The following is a 15424-nucleotide window of genomic DNA, read 5'->3' as shown; positions in this document are numbered from 1 at the left end:
GATCCGTGCTGTGAAGTCACCAAGTGCACTACCAAGTGTGTGGATCCATGCTGTGGAGCTGTGACCAAGTGCACTACCAAGTGTGTGGATCCGTGCTGTAGCAAGGTGACCAAGTGTGTCACCACCTGTGTAGATCCATGCTGTGAGGAGATCAGCAAGTGCACCACCAAGTGTGTAGATCCATGCTGTAGCAAGGTGACCAAGTRTGTCACCACGTGTGCGGATCCATGCTGCGGCAAAGCCACCAAGTGCACCACCAAGTGCGTGGACCCGTGCTGCGTGGAAGTCACCGAGTGTGTGGACCCGTGCTGCGGGGCCGTGCAGGCTGCCACCACGTGCGTGGACACCTGTGGCACGGTCAGCGTCACGCAGGCCGCGTCCCCGTGCGCCTCTGCCTGCACCCCGGTCTACTCCATCCGCTGTGCCGATATCTGCTGTCGGAAGCGCGTGCTCCCTTGAGGCCCCGTGTGTGGAAGATGCGTCTGGAATTGACTTGAAGACCCCCGTGCACTCGCATCTTCCTCTGGTCTTCACTGCCCTAGGAAAGGGAGAACCTTCCTGTAGCTTTTCTTACATTTTCACATAACTTCTCTTGTATTTATTTAAGGCACGATGCCTTTTCTTGTAGCTTTTGTCATAACTAAGTGGTCTTCTACCCCCAGGAGCACCGTGTGTGCCTGGGAGAGTGATCTTCTAATTCTTCTGCTTTGAGGTTGGGGGAATTTTCCCATTTTCTTTTTTCCCCCATCTTCTTACTTTCCTGTAGATGTGAAGCAATAAAAATGATCAGTCTTGGCCACAACTGTCTGCATCTGTCCTTCGCTCTGCCGCTCCCACAGGCTTGCACTTTCTCCCATTAATTTTCTCCTAAAAGACCTCTTTAGAGGAGCAGCAACTGCTGAATGCATGAGGACACTCAAGAAGGGTGGCACACTCATTCCCCACTGAATCCTGCGGAAATCCTTATTGCTCTTTGCAGGGTATCYCAGAGGATTTTTGGTAGCCCTCCATGCAAACGTGCGAATGGGAGCCAAAGGGCTTCCCCCGTCAGCACCGAATTTGKTTGCAAGTTGCTCTCTGCAGAGTGGCATCCTTGGGGGACAGGTCTTGCTGTTGCACACGTTGAAGACGGTGCCAGAGACACGAGCAGGGTTTGGACTTGGCCACAGCTACAGAAAGGAAGGGACAGCAGGGAGGAAGGCGGCGGATGAAGCTAGAGGACCCACCGGCCCGTCCTTAGGAGATGCTCCAGGCTGTGACTAACCCATAATTAGCTCTGTCTCACTTTTTCTGCTGGAAGAGTTCCACCAATTATGGGACATGATGAATCATGCTCATGGACACGGCAGTGGGGYGGATTAAGGAGGGCTGAGCTGCTAGCTGGCCTCATGCGCGTCGCTTGGTCCGGGCAAATCCCGTGGGATTTGGGCAGGACTCTGCTCCTACTCTCGGTCACACAGCACTCACCACGTCCCAAGCCCAGCTTTAGCGTTATCRAAGTGTGGAGGCTGCACAGCTCAGATACCAAAGCAGATAGGGCTCCCCGGCCACCACCGTGGAGGCTGGACCTCACTCTGAGACTCCCGCATAAGCAAAGGTTTTCTCTGCTCTCAAATCAAGCCAAACGATCTTCAGGGATATAAGAAACTATGGAGAGGAAAAATGACTTTCAGGTACCGTTTTCCCTTAAGCTGTTTCTCTGTAGTATCCCTCCAATTGCATTTTWAAAAAATCCTTCTGGTGAGCTTGGAAACTCAATTGTTAGAGGGCTGAGACCATCACAGGGAGCAGACGTTTCATTTCCAGGTAGGCACCAGAAGTTCGAGGTGTGGGAAGAGGAACAGGGACCCTTTTCCCCTGATCTAGAATGTTTACACCCTAGCTGCCATGTTCTTATGACATTTCTGGAGAAAACCGCACTCTGGGAGCAGTGAATGCCATAGACACCACCGCGCTTGCTGTGTCACATTATGTGTGTGGAGGATTCTTCAAGAATCAGGGCATTATCTTGTTTAGCAGGGGGAGAAACCCCAAGGAAAACCAGATTCCCATTGTAAAGTGTCAAGCAGTCAAACATCAGCAATTGTCAGAAAAAAAATAAACATAAAAAATTTGAGTTTCTTGCTGTCATGACAGCTAGCTCCTCTTTTCCGGATGGGGTCTTGGTCAGATGCTCACTTATCATTCCTTGTAGGACACTCACCTTCCTGTGTAAACAGGAAAAGAGGCGGATTGCGCTGTGCTGCTGCTCCTCTCAGCCCCAGAAGTAATGATTTAATTGCTTGATCAAATTGCCCCTAGGACGTGGAGGAGACAAGCTGCCTGTTTTCATGTGAGGCGAATTCCTCTGCGCGCTCAGGCTCCTGGCATGCAAGGTATGCATGGATTTCTGGAGCCGGGAATGGAYGGGCAGCCCAGGGACATGGTTGGTCCTAGAAGCTGGTCTTGATGCCTGGTGCCCAGTGGGAAAGCTGGATATACCCAAGTCAAGGATGGGTAGTAATAGAGGGGGAAAGTGGGCTGGGAAGTCCTCGTTGTTCTGAAACTGCTGGGAATATTCTTGATTTCTGTGGCAAACTTTGCTTAGGGTTTTTGCTTTGGTTCTGGTCTGTTGCCTGCTCTTTTCGTTGGCACGCTGCCCATTGCACCAGGCTCTGGCGCTGCAAAGGACCTTGGTCTTCGCCATGTAGTTAAACGATTTCAGAAAGAGGAAATTTGGAAAAAAAAAAGCTTCTTTCCTGACATTTTGCCTGGGCCTGAAAGGATGCTGCTGTGGAGCTCTGAGTCACTGGGCTTAATGGAACGAGTCAACTGAGCAAATTGCTCATAAATGTAATAAAGTTCCACAAATAAGGGTCAATTAAGAATAATCATCCAGTGCTGCCTGATGTTCCCACATACTACAACTGCAGTTCAATTTCTGTCTCCTAAAATATCTAATTTTCTTGCAAGTTGTTTCAATTTCTTGCTAATCAAATATAACAATAGGATGCACAATAAGCCCCTGTAGAAAGGGACCGGTCCTCAGCATCGGTATTCAAGATGAGTTGGGAGTCCCAGGTGAACATGAACCATGCCAATACTGAGAAAAGCTCCTGAAAACGCTAAAAACGCATCAGCCTGAGCAGGGCTTCTGGTTTCCTGTGTAGACAGGACATAGTATTCACTCCGAATGGGATTTTTTTTTTTGCTTTTTTTTTTTTTTTTCCATTTAGTACTTGTGTAAATGATTTAATTGGCGAAATTGTCAAGAATGACAAAACACCCCAAGGCACGGCCGAATTTTTGTGTTCCACTCACCTGACTGGAACATCTCCGAGGAATAAAAATGTTCTGGGCTCTGGAGCTGAGTGAGATATCGATCAGGGAAAGGCTTAAATACATGAATATGGAATTCTGCTCACGTGAATGGAGGCCCTTTGCACTGCTTTGGCAATGGAGGGAATGATTTGGTAATGCCTCTCCCTTTGAATGGTTGGAGAAGTCTTCCCAGGACCTAGAGTTGTCTCCAACTTGGCGTTGTCAAAYGTGAACCCGGTTAATAGACCAAGAGGTTGGGGAGGAAGGGGCTGGGGTGGTTTTAATGGTCAGGAAGGTTCTGGAGAACCAGCTGAAGCACCAATGGCCCCTGTAGAATTAGCTCTCTCTTGCCATGAGAATTAGGACATGATGTTTCTCATGGAAAACCCTATCAATTGTCCACTTGCCTTAATAATAGTCATTGATTCTAACTGTATTGGGAAGAAACCTAAGGTATCATTCTGACACTTAGGAGGAGATGAAAATATCAGAGCATATTAAATCTTTTTAAAAAAGCAATTAATCTAGTTTGCGATTCTTTTTAATTATCGTATTTTCCAATTGAGAATCGCATAGCTTGGGTTTTGGGTGGAAGCAGACTTTACTCAGTATCACATGCTTTTCCTGGAAGTAGGTTTCCCCCCAAATTTAGGATGTAAACAAATACGAAAAGTATGTATAGGTGGAGCCTGTGGGGATGCTAATGGTCAGGTGTCCATACCCCTGGGCTTCCTCGTTTCCGGAGGTGACGCCACGCAAACTATATAAAAAGGCTGGCGTTTTGATGCTCACACCAGTTCATTTGGTATCTTCCTCACTCATCTGCATTGGTGAACTGGTAAGTCTTTCTTGGATTTATCAGGGAGTGATGTGGTGGCAGGATCGCTTGGTCAGTTTGGTCAAGAGAGTGTATTCCTGACGGCAGAAGAACTTTGCTCTTTGATGTTGAGCTTTGCTCGGAGGTGTTGCTGTTTGGTCCAGGATTCCTTCCGGGATGGGAGAGAGGATGTTTGACTCTTAGGCAGCGTCTTCTTCTTTGGTAATTTGGAAATGGCCCATCGCCTCTGCAGAAGCTGGTTTTCTTCCACCCTCCTGCATAGTCCATCTTCATTAACTCTTTTAAAACCTCATTAAGTCAGGAAATTATATAAATGACTGGATGTTGCAGAGTAAGGCTTGGGACTTCAGAAGAGATGGGTGGGAAGAAGCGTTGTCTGGAAGAAGGAAGCTGTAGGAGTCCTTAGGGCAAAACTGTAGGAGAAGTATGGGAGCAGCCAAGATGAGGAAATGCATCAGAAARAGGAGCTGCAACCTCTAGGCCAAGACAGAGAGGATAAGCCTATTAATTTTAGTGCACCGTCAATGATGTATAGCTGGAGGATTTGGAAGAGTGTTTGAATTGTAGTCTTGGGGCTCTAGCCTCTGAATTTAACAGGCCAATATCTCATGAGCAACCAAGTTCTGGTGTACGTGAGGAACTAGAAAGCAACGAAGAGACAATGGAACTCCTTCTCTCATGAAGTAGCTCAGGAAAAAAAGCTATTCTCATAGCAGGGTGTCTCCCAGGTATAAGTGGATGTAGTTCTGTGAAACTCAAGGTTTATGGCTCCAGTCTTTCCAGTGGTAACACTTGCCGGTTCCCAAAGAGGAAGGAGTAAACTGGAATCTTCACCTTGTACTCCTTCTCTCCCCAGCATCGCCAGCACCCAGCAAGATGTCCTGCTACGAACAGTGCAAGCAGCCCTGCCTGCCCCCTCCCACGTGCTGCGTGAAGAAGTGCCCGCCGTGCCCGGAGCCCTGCAGCACCGTGTGCGTGGAGCCCTGCGGCACCGTGTGCGTGAAGCCCTGCGCCGAGCCCTGCAGCACCCAGTGCACCACCACGTGCTGCACCACCCAGTGCGCCCAGCCCTGCAGCACCCAGTGCGTCCAGCCTTGCAGCACCCAATGCGTTGAGCCCTGCAGCACCCAGTGCGTCCAGTCCTGCAGCACCCAGTGCGTTGAGCCCTGCAGCACCCAATGCGTCCAGCCTTGCAGCACCCAGTGCGTCCAGCCCTGCAGCACCCAGTGCACCACCACGTGCTGCACCACCCAATGCGCTGAGCCCTGCAGCACCCAGTGCGTCCAGCCCTGCAGCACCCAGTGCACCACCACGTGCACCACTCAGTGCGCCCAGCCCTGCAGCACCCAGTGCGTGGAGCTCACTCCGCCAACCTGCGTGGACGTCTGCGTGAAGCCCTGCGCCACCTCGTGCTGCACCCAGTGTGCCGAGCCCTGCCCGGCCCCGTGCGTGCAGGTTTGTGCCACCAAGTGCCCAGAGAAGTGTGAGACCGTGTGCCTGGAGCCCTGCCCCCGGACCTGCTGATTGCCCTTAGCACCTGGGGCCCTTGCAAACAGCACCATGACCTCTGTGGGCTCACGAGCTTCTGTGCCATGAAAGATTACAGACCCACCAGCAACGTACCAAGACCTCCTCTCCCTTTGCTCTCCTTGACTTATAAATGCTGCTCTAAATATTTCCAGCCTTGGCTTTCTATGCTGCCCCTTCCACTCCTTTCCTGGCGCCTCTTCTCCTTGGGAGCTGCAGTTGGCCAACATTGTCCCCRGTGTTCTGGGGAGATGTTCTGCCTTGGCAGTGCTACCAACATGCTGCAGGTGGAAGAGCTCTGCCTTTTCATCCTTTAACTCTTCTCTAGCCTTTTATGTGTATGCGTAGCAATAAAAAATGACCATMGATGGCATTTTCTGTCCTCTTGTCTTTTGTCCTTCTCTTTGTTCCTACGCCTTCAGGTTCAAGACCTCCTTCCTCTAGTTTTTCTCTGAAGAAGCTGGGATGCTTGCAAAGGTTTCATGCCTGTAAACATGTTCTAGCAGAGCGCGATGCTTTCCAATGCTGTAAATGAAACTTGACCAATGCTTTTTGAGAGATACTAAACAATGAGTTTTGTCCTACTGAAAAATAATGGTAGTAAAATATATATTGCTGAGTAAAAGGTAAAATGAATTGGAAGAAAACCCCAAATCTAGAGGAGAAAATATTGAAGTATTCTTACTGTTTTTTAATGATATTTTTTAATGMTTTAAAATTTAAAATGATTTAATGCTGCATGGCAGAGCTCAGAGAGTGGTAGTCAGTGGCRCTGGGTCCAGTTGGAGTCTGTAGTTAGTGGTGTCCCCCAGGGGTCAGTCCTCGGTCCGGTCCTGTTCAATTTATCCATCAATGACCTGGATGAAGGGCTGGAGTGCTCCCTCACCAAGTTTGCTGATGATACCAAACTGGGAGGAGTAGCTGATAGCCCTGAGGGCTGTGCTGCCATCCAGAGGGACCTGAACAGACTGTACAACTGATGAGAAACCTCATGAAGTTCAACAAGGGCAAGTGCAAGGTCCTGCACTTGGGGAGGATTAACCCCAGACACCAGTACAGATTAGGGGTTGACCTGCTGGAGAGCAGCCCTGCAGAGAGGGATTTGGGTGTCCTGGTGGATGACAAGATGCCCATGAGGCAGCAGTGTGCCCTGGTGGCCAAGAAGGCCAATGGGATCCTGGGGTGCATTAAGAAGAGCGTCTCCAGCAGGTCGAGGGAGGTGATTGTCCCCCTATACACAGCTCTGGTAAGGCCACATCTGGAGACTGTGTCCAGTTCTGGGCTGCCCAGGACAAGAGGGATGTGGCGCTGCTGGAGAGAGTCCAGCGCAGGGCTGTGAGGATGATCAGGGGCCTGGAACATCTGCCCTGTGAGCAAAGGCTGAGGGAGCTGGGCCTGTTCAGCCTGGAGAAGAGAAGACTGAGGGGGGACCTGATCAGTGTCTGTAAATACCTCAAGGGACAGAGGGAGGAGGATGGGTTGGCCTCATTTCTGTGGTGGTCAGTGATAGGACAAGCGGAAATGACCACAAACTGAGACACCAAAAGTTCCACAGGAACCGGATTATATGATTCTATGATTTCTTAAAAAAATAAAATAAGATGGAGACAATGTGGTGTTCTCAACGCTCACTTCCCATCATCTTTGCTGGGTGGGAACGAGGGGCAAGATTTGGCTTCAGGAGAGGAATCTTCTCATGGTCCAGGAGCAGGTCCAAGCCCTGCCGGGACAAGGGAGCAGCTTTGTCCCCAGCTTTGCTGTTGACACCTCACAGGGCTTTGGGCAGGGCTGGCTGCTGCTGCCTATCTGCTCCCATCTGCGCGGGGGAGCCGCGGCTGCTGTGGCCCACGGAGCAGTTGGTATTTCAGGTTCGTTAACGTCTGYCTGCTGCAACAGTATTTTCATTCTATTGCAAACCTATTGTCTTCGTTTGGATCCCGGCTGGGGAGGGAGGCCCTTGTCTGGAGCCCATTGTTCCCTACCCTATTGTCCCGGCTGCTCCCACTCGTCTCCGGCGCAGGCTCCATGTCTGGATGCAGAGCATTTCTTTCCACCTACTGTGTCATTAAGGCCAGGGTGGAGGGTGATTAATCTCCACGAGAAAAGAGTTATATTTAGGCGTGTGTAAACACTGTTACCAAATCAGCCCGCGATGAACCCGTGGGCACAAGGGTAGCTCTACAGTAGATTCCTTTTTGTGCGATTTCTGTCAACACAGAAGGAAGGGCGATGGTATCGAGCGTCGACAGGCACAGGTGTTTGGTGCACCTGAGTCAGGCATGGAGATTTTGCCCCAAACGTGCATTTTGGTTCAGCAAGACAGGCTATGAGGGCTGGACAGCTATGGAGTAGCAAGGCCATGAAGGGGAAGTCTGGGAACATCCATCCATGGTTCCTATCAGTGAGCCCAAGCCTTTGGGGTGAATCCTGCCATCCATAATATCACTGACACCTGCTGCTCCTGCTCTGTGCTCAGCATTGGTGCCCACCATCAGGCGTGGGAGCAGCTTTGGTCAGGAGACCACTTGCAGTGGCCAACAAGGCGCATCCGGGATGAGACCTCCATGGTTGGTCTCCATCACCCAGCTCCACCAGTCCTGATGTCCACGGCTACCGCTCCGTGAGCACCGCACCAAACGCAGCCATGGTTGACACCACTGGGAAGCTCCAAAAGCCRCAGAGGAAGAGGCAGAGACGGCTGTCCGGTCAGTGCTCATCACGCATCYCATACCTATGGCAGAGCGTGTTGCAAAAGCCCTGACGCACTGTTGTCCTACACACCTGTGGTTCATCTTGGGCATTGCTAAGGTCTGCCTATCTGCAGCCAATTAGCCCAGCCTGGTCCTCATTAGCCTCAGGGTCTCTAAGACCTTGGCTGRTCAGACACAGGTGGGTTTTGTGAAGACCGTGGCTAGTTTTTCTTCTTCCTCGTAGGGCTGTGAGCCCCTTCTGCTCTCCTTTGCCTACCAGCAGTTATATCTGTGGCTCCTCTGTGGATCCTGTGGTTGTAAGTAGAGAAGAGGCTGTAGTTCATGGACCAAATCCAACCCCTTGGGGCACAAATCCAAYCCCCTGGGGCACAGCCCTGAGGACAGCTCAGGGAAGGCTTGGAACTACCTTTGCTACTGGAACTGGAGGCAGTGCCTTGACTTGAGCTATTTTTCCTTTTCCTTCCTTGGAAAAGCTTTGGGGGCGTTGGGCATAGGTTCACCTGAGAGGGAAAGAAATCCTGCCGCAATGCCAGTAAACCAAATCCTGTGTTTGTAAAGGGAAAGCTTTCATTTCTTTGGGGGAAGTGGAGAGCAAGGGTAAGGAAAAGGATGCTTAAAATAAGGGGATGRCTTTAAATTTTGTGGATGATATAAAATATTTTTGGTCTCTATGGGAGGGAGGAAAAGGGAGAAGAGTTAAGGTTTATGCAAGCTGGGTTTCCTGATTGCAGAGCTGGCTCTCAAGTCTGAGCTGGGCTGTGGGAGCCGAGGGCCAGGCTGGGACAGTATGAATTATTAATGAATTAGCCAGTTATTACCAGATTGGGTGTGCCTGCCCTGAAAATCAACAAGTTCCCCCACACCTGAAAACATCTCTGACAGACCTTGACTGAAATCCAGCACTAAGGAGGTGTCAGCGGAGCAAGTTCTTGTTGTGAAAGATGCTGGTCATCAAGTTAATCTGTCGTCATCGGCTGCCGGGGCAGACTTCCAAAAGGGTATAAAAGCCTTCCCTTCGGGACGCTCCTGAATCCCGGCGGCGTCTCCTTCCCTTCTGCCAACAGCAAGAGGCACCAGGTGAGTCTCTCCGCACGGATGCATGGAGGGCAGTTGGAGAGTCTTCTCCAGGGGCGACTTCTCCCTCTTGCATTTCTCCAGCAGCCCTGTGCTGTAGGTTCTTTCCTTGCTTAGTTGCTCCTCAGGCTGGTCACCCAGAATCTTGGGAACCCGCTGGCTCTTTGGTGACCGTTCYCTGGCACCTCCTCTTGTGCCCGTTGGGCACCCAAGGGCCTTTTACTGCGGTCTCGAAGGTGCCCGACTCCAAGAGTCACTGCGTTGGGTGAAACTGCAGCACCGCTCATGGTGGGGCAGGTTGCTYGTGGTCGGCGACGCTGTCCTGCTCTGGGGTTTGTGATGGAGGGATCATTATCAAGCTGTTTTCTTCTTCCAGAAGCTTTGAAATCAGGAACCTCTTCATTGTGAGGGTGCCCGAGCCCTGGCACAGRCTGCCCAGGGAGGTTGTGGAGTCTCCTTCTCTGGAGGTCTCCAAACCCACCTGGATGCTGCCCTGTGCCCCATGCTTTAAGTGTCCCTGCTGCAGCAGGAAGGTTGGACTAGATAATCCCTGGAGGTCCCTTCCAACCTCAACCATTCTGTGATTCTATTATTTGGCTTTATACATACTGCAGAACTGTCCTTCCRATGGTGTTAACCATGAGCATATCCACAAGAGCAATTCTCCCATTATGGGAAATASAAYGATTAATTCTAGCGGGAAGGTTGGACTAGGTGATCTCGAGAGGTCCCTTCCAACCTTAAACATTCTGTAAACTCTCCAGCTTTCTGACTTGTTTGCCCCATTGCCAGTAATTTTCATGCCTGCCCTGGTAGAATTAACATTGGAAGTCAAAGGCTATATAAAAAATCAGGCTGAAACTGTAAAACCTGAAAAGGAGAGAATTATGTAAGGCTGAAAAGTAACCTAAGTGGCACCTTGGTTTCCTTCCAGGTTTAGCAGCAATGTCTTCACACCAGCAGAAGCAGCAGCAACACATACCTCCCCAGTGCCAGGAGAAGTGTCACCCAAAGAGCACGGAGCAGTGCCAGGCGCCCAAGGGACAAGCCAAATGCCCTGTGAAGAGCATCCCGCAACAGCAGCAGCAGCAGCAGCAGTGCCCGAAGCAGAAGTAGCTCTGGTGCTGGTGGAGGGAAGGGGCAATTGCTTCCTTGCAAGCTCTGTGTTGCCTCCACCAAGCTGGCTAGAAATGTGCAGGGCGCCGGTTTTGCTTGCAAGTGGGGAATTGCTTTACAAAGAGATGCAATGAATTAGCCGGCATTTATTCATCCTCAACTATAGCAAAGTCACAAGCTGGTTCCTTCTGATCTTTACCTCGGGGTGTGCTGCAATAAAATCACAATTAACTGCATTACTTGCTTCTTGATATTTTTCTTTCCCCACTTTATTAGTGCCATTCATTCTCTCCTCCTTTCTTGTAATAGCTCGGGAATCACCTTTAAATTTATAAGTACCTAGGTTTAAGGCACATAATATACACAGGTACTTGTGCACGTTTCCTTCCAGATTCTTTATCCTTATAATATCTGAGCACTGGATCAAGATGGGTGCAGACTCCAGATTCGAATTGTTTCGGGATTGTTTTGTGATATCGTTGTGTTGTTTCACCTTTTTTTGGACAACTGGCAATTTTGTGGGATGTTGCCATTTGGGAAATTACTTTCTCAGGCTTTGTCTATTTACCTGAGGATTCTGGTGTCTCGCAAGAAATGAAGCTATTCCCCAAGATACAATTCTCTGCAGCAGGGCTATCGGGATGAGTTATTTTGATTTTTTTTTTTTTTTTTTTTTTTTTTTTTATTTGGCTTAGTGGTGCTATAACTGCTGCTGGGAAAATGGCTTTCAAGAGCATTTAAACCCGAATAAAAAAAGGGAAGTTGCTCAGAACACGTTGCTTTGGTTTTAAAGCAAGCCAAAACAGGATGGAGAATTTCTGCTTTGCAGCAAGGAAATTCTGGTTCAACCAATTGCTCTTTTTTTCCCCATTCTCCTCTGTAGCAGAGGAGGAAAATCCCCATAAATGCAGATGTTCCTGCAGGATCCGGCAGCAGGACCTTGCAGGTGGTGCAAGAACAAGCTGCAAAGCAGAAACTGGGGGCTAAGCCCGACATTGAGAGGAGGTGAGACCGGCGCGGGGGCTGCGTGCAAGAGATTGCATCGCTCCTGGCTCCTTTGCAGCGTGGGAAAAAACATATTTGCTTGGGCTCGCAGCCTGACTCGTTGTTGGGCTTGTGCAGGAGGTCAYGGTGAGTGGCTGTGGGTGTTTTGGGGTGTTTTCACACCCCAAAAATGTGGGGTGAGTGGAGGTGCCCCTGATTCTGGCTCTCCCGCTTAGCCTGGCTTGGCGCTGGGAAGGGGCTACGTGAAGCTCAGGCTCCTTCTTGTTTTCCCTTTGGCGCAGGAGTTGCCAAAAATTCCCCCAAAACTCAGTATTCAAAGTCACTTTTATTGGTGATTTTCACAGTGAAACGCGTCTTGGATACCCTATGAGCCTAAAACTAGTAGCGCGACGGCCCGAGCACGCATGCGACGACACCGTGGGCTGAAAYGCGCTGCTCCCGAGTGCAAACCCGCTCCCGTCGCCGCTGCGGCGGGTGGCAGCCGCGCCTGGCGGTGGTTTATTTCAAAACCCGTCTGGGTTGCATTTAATTACCTCTATCTTTTCCATCAATCCCCTTGGCGTGCGCTGCTCTTTGCAGGTCCCGGTGGCTGGGAGGCGAGCTCCCCGTGGTGGTGCTGAGCTGGCTGCGACTTCCCATGCACAATTCAGCTCAGCGGGTACCTGGGAGCTGATGACTCTGCAGGAAAAACCTTCCTCTTTCCTCTAGATTTTAACCTTGTTTAAGATATTTCGCGTCGTGGGTTCATGGTTATGGCAAGTGGTGCTGCCCTGGATCAGACCCGTTCCTAGCAAGTTCTGCCCAAATCCCAAATCCTGCCGTTTTAGAGCAAACCCCAAAGCACGAGGTAGGGGGGGATGCGGAGGGGAGCGTGGGGAGCGGGTGGCAGTGCATAGGGCTGCACCGTGAGCACTGACTTCAGGACGGCCCCTGCTTCCCGAGCCCTGGCTGAGCTGCCATCACAATTCCTGGCCTCTCCCTGGCAGGATAACTGGGAGAGGACGGGGACTCAGGCTGCTCAAGCCGAGCATGCGTGTGCTGGAACTCCAAGCCTGCAACAGCCGTGTTGGTCGGAGGGGAGTTAGCGTGGGATAACGTGAGCGTTAGTACCGGGAGGGAAGGTGGAAGCAGGGCTAAATTCTGCAGTGAATAACGGGGCGATGGAAACGGCGGGAGCTCTTCGGCTCCTGCCTCGCTGAGCTGCCAGCGCGTCACTTCTGCGCCGGGGGCCACTGGCCGGGCAGCTTCACTTGCTGCTGCTCGCAAAGCGAGCACTGCTCCAGCTCCGCACTCGGCGGCGCCTCCTCCTGCTCCGGCTGCTCCGGGCTGCACGGCGCCACATCGGACATCGGCGCCGGGATCTCCTTGCACTCCTGCTTCACCTGGGGACACGGGGCCGGATCGGGGCAGGCCACGGGGATGGGCACCGGGATCTCCTGGGGGCAGGCGGGTGGTTCCGGGAGGGAAACTGGGATCTGCACGGGGATCTCCTTGCATTCCTGCTTCTCCGGAGGGCACGGCACTGGATCGGGGACAGGGATCGGCACTGGGATCTCCTTACACTGCTGCTTCTCCTGAGGACACGGGACAGGCTCAGGGCCGGGAACGGGGATGAACTCCGGGATCTCCTTGCACTGCTGCGTCTCCTGGGCGCAGGGAGCAGGCTCAGGAACAGGGACGAACTCCGGGATCTCCTTGCACTGCTGTGTCTCCTGGGCGCAGGGAGCAGGTTCCGGGCAGGGAACGGGTATCGGCTCCAGCGGCTCCTTGCACGGGGTTTTCTCCTGAGGACATGGGACAGGCTCGGGACAGGCTGCAGGAGGCAACGTCGGGGGCAGCTTGCACTGCTGCTGCTGCTGCTCCTCCTGTTGCGGACCCTCGGGAATCACCACGACCGGAGCCGCTTTCTCCGGGCCCGGCACTAGCAGCACGGGGACCGGCTCTGCAGGCACCTGGCCATGGGGCTGCTGCTGCTGCTGAGGGGGACACGGCGGCTCCTCGGGGCCCGGCGTGGGCTCGGCGCTCTGCTTCGTAAGCAGCCCGGGCGGCAGGACGGTTGGCTGCTTGCACTGCATCTGGTGCGCGGACATCGCTGCACGGAGCGAGGGAATCTGAAAGAAACAGAGCGTTACCGCGGCTGCTGAGCAGAGCGGGCAGAAACCAGCCCTAAGAAGCGTGAATCATCTGCAAGGTGGTTTTCCCATAGCAGACAGGCATGGAAAGAACCACGGCGTCCTCTTTCTTTTGCAGCCCGCTCTTATCTCCATGCTCGGAGCTGGGGTGCAAGGTGGGGCAGTGCTGCGGGCTCTGGAGTTGCTGCTTTGAAACAGAGAATTTGCACTTCAGAGCAATTCCCCCGTTCCGGTGCTCTGCCCGGTGCTTTTCCTCCCTGGCGTTTCCTTGCAGGAGAGCTGAGAGCAAATAACAGCCCCGCGGGTTTGGTAGCGGTTTCAGGAAGCCACAATAAAATAAATAAATGAAATAAAGTAAAGTAAAGTAAAATAAAATAAAATAAAATAAAATAAAATAAAATAATAAAATAATTAAATAAAAAATACGACTGATGGCAAGCACTTGGAAACATTCAGGGGACCAAGAGGCAGATAAAACATCTAGACCTGGATCCCTTTGATATCCCTGGATATTTCCCTTTAACAAAAGGGAAATTTTGCCTGGGAAGGGAAAAAGGGAAAAGGAAACAAAAGGGAACTGAAGCTTTGCCTATTTTAGAATAACTCTCAGATTTTAAACGGAATAAAGGGAAAATTAGAGACTGCAAGGCCATTAAAAATAGGAAAAGCAAGCGTCTCTGCTTAGAAATGCCTGAAGATGTTTGGTCTTATTCACAAGTTTTACAGGTTGCTCTGTGAAGTCAGTGTAAAACTGACTGCTGCTGGGAATGAGCATCCGCCTGAGCTTCATCCGAGCTCCCTCTTGGTCCCTCTCCGGTGGGTCGAACCTTGAGCCTCTGGCACTGACGGCAGCTCCCAGTTCCACTCCAACTCCACCGGTGACGCCTGGGGTTGAGGAGGTCGCAGGTGGCACCGTCCCCTTGGCCATCGTGGGAACTGTTCGCCGTGGAGAGGCCACCCGTGGCCCCCGTGGCAGCACACAGGGCTGCCGGGAAGCAGGACAACCCGATTCCCATGCCACCGTTTCCCTAGGGACCATCTCAGGACATAAATAGAGAGTTTGAGTCGCGGGGGCATTGCTTGGAAGGGACGTTTCTAGGTCCCCTTAACACAGAGCCGGGTGAGTACTCTGCCCTTCTCAGCACGTCTTCAAAGCGGATTTATTCCCTCCTGCCCCATCCTTCCAGCTCCTCCACATCGATATGAAGTGCCACTTTCTGTTTTCTTCGTAGGAACCTGATAACATTTTGAGCCAAATTGGCACCTCGCTGTTGATGTTGATGTGAGACCTGCAGCAGCAGCTCACAAATCTACCATAAACAGTACAATTTTTCGATTAAATAAAGATTTAAAAGCATTCTTGCTCTAAATCATGGAATGACAGAAGCTGGTGTAAGCAGGAGCTTTAGTAGGCCAGTTAGACCTCCCCTTTACTAAGGCAGGACTAGTTACACTCAAGCCAACGTAGTTCTATCTCATCTCGTCTTCAGAAAGGATCCAATTTAGTACTTAACTGTCCTCAGATTCACATGCCATTTGGAAGTGCCTTGCTGTGTCATTGCAGGGCTGCTTGTCCTACTCCCATGCCCATAGCCTGTCCTCTCTGCAAGGCTCTGTTAGGCATTTAAAGGCAGCTATAAAATGAATCACTTCTTTAAAGAGTCTCCGTGCATGGAAACTGAGCGGTAAAATCACAGATATCGCCAAAAAGAAGCATCAGT

At 51.3% G+C, this 15424-nt stretch overlaps 3 protein-coding genes and 1 long non-coding RNA gene across 4 annotated transcripts in view; 3 read left to right on the top strand and 1 right to left on the bottom strand.

Moving 5' to 3' along the window:
• LOC112955176 (keratin-associated protein 5-1-like) overlaps positions 1-459 on the top strand; it is a 2209-nt gene extending 1750 nt beyond the window's left edge. Inside the window, exon 3 of the mRNA XM_026048453.1 lies at positions 17-459. Coding sequence (XP_025904238.1) covers positions 17-459 — 443 coding nt within the window. The remainder of the gene's footprint in view (positions 1-16) is intronic.
• Positions 460-5014: 4555 nt separating this feature from the next.
• LOC112955175 (keratin-associated protein 9-1-like) lies at positions 5015-5662 on the top strand. Its single transcript, XM_026048452.1, has one exon. The coding sequence runs from the start codon at positions 5015-5017 to the stop codon at positions 5660-5662; it is 648 nt and encodes a 215-aa protein (XP_025904237.1).
• Positions 5663-8593: 2931 nt separating this feature from the next.
• LOC112955186 lies at positions 8594-9428 on the top strand. Its single transcript, XR_003250847.1, has 2 exons — positions 8594-8672; positions 9259-9428. It is a non-coding gene; the product is annotated as an uncharacterized LOC112955186 (long non-coding RNA).
• A 3354-nt stretch (positions 9429-12782) lies between these two features.
• Positions 12783-13661, bottom strand: LOC112955174 (keratinocyte proline-rich protein-like). The gene has a single exon (XM_026048451.1). It carries the CDS (start codon positions 13659-13661, stop codon positions 12783-12785), a length of 879 nt encoding a protein of 292 aa, XP_025904236.1.
• Between the last annotated feature and the right edge of the window lie 1763 nt (positions 13662-15424).

This window comes from Nothoprocta perdicaria, unplaced genomic scaffold, assembly GCF_003342845.1.
Source record: "Nothoprocta perdicaria isolate Ctin4 unplaced genomic scaffold, notPer1 scaffold_540, whole genome shotgun sequence".
NCBI lineage: Eukaryota > Metazoa > Chordata > Aves > Tinamiformes > Tinamidae > Nothoprocta > Nothoprocta perdicaria.
The sequence above is the reverse complement of the archived record's forward strand: the minus strand, read 5'-3'. Positions and strand labels throughout refer to the sequence as shown.

Bases quoted from the DNA above. Each gene is read 5' to 3' on its own strand.
- LOC112955175 (XM_026048452.1), top strand. From the start codon at position 5,015: ATGTCCTGCTACGAACAGTGCAAGCAGCCCTGCCTGCCCCCTCCCACG.
- LOC112955174 (XM_026048451.1), bottom strand. From the start codon at position 13,661: ATGTCCGCGCACCAGATGCAGTGCAAGCAGCCAACCGTCCTGCCGCCC.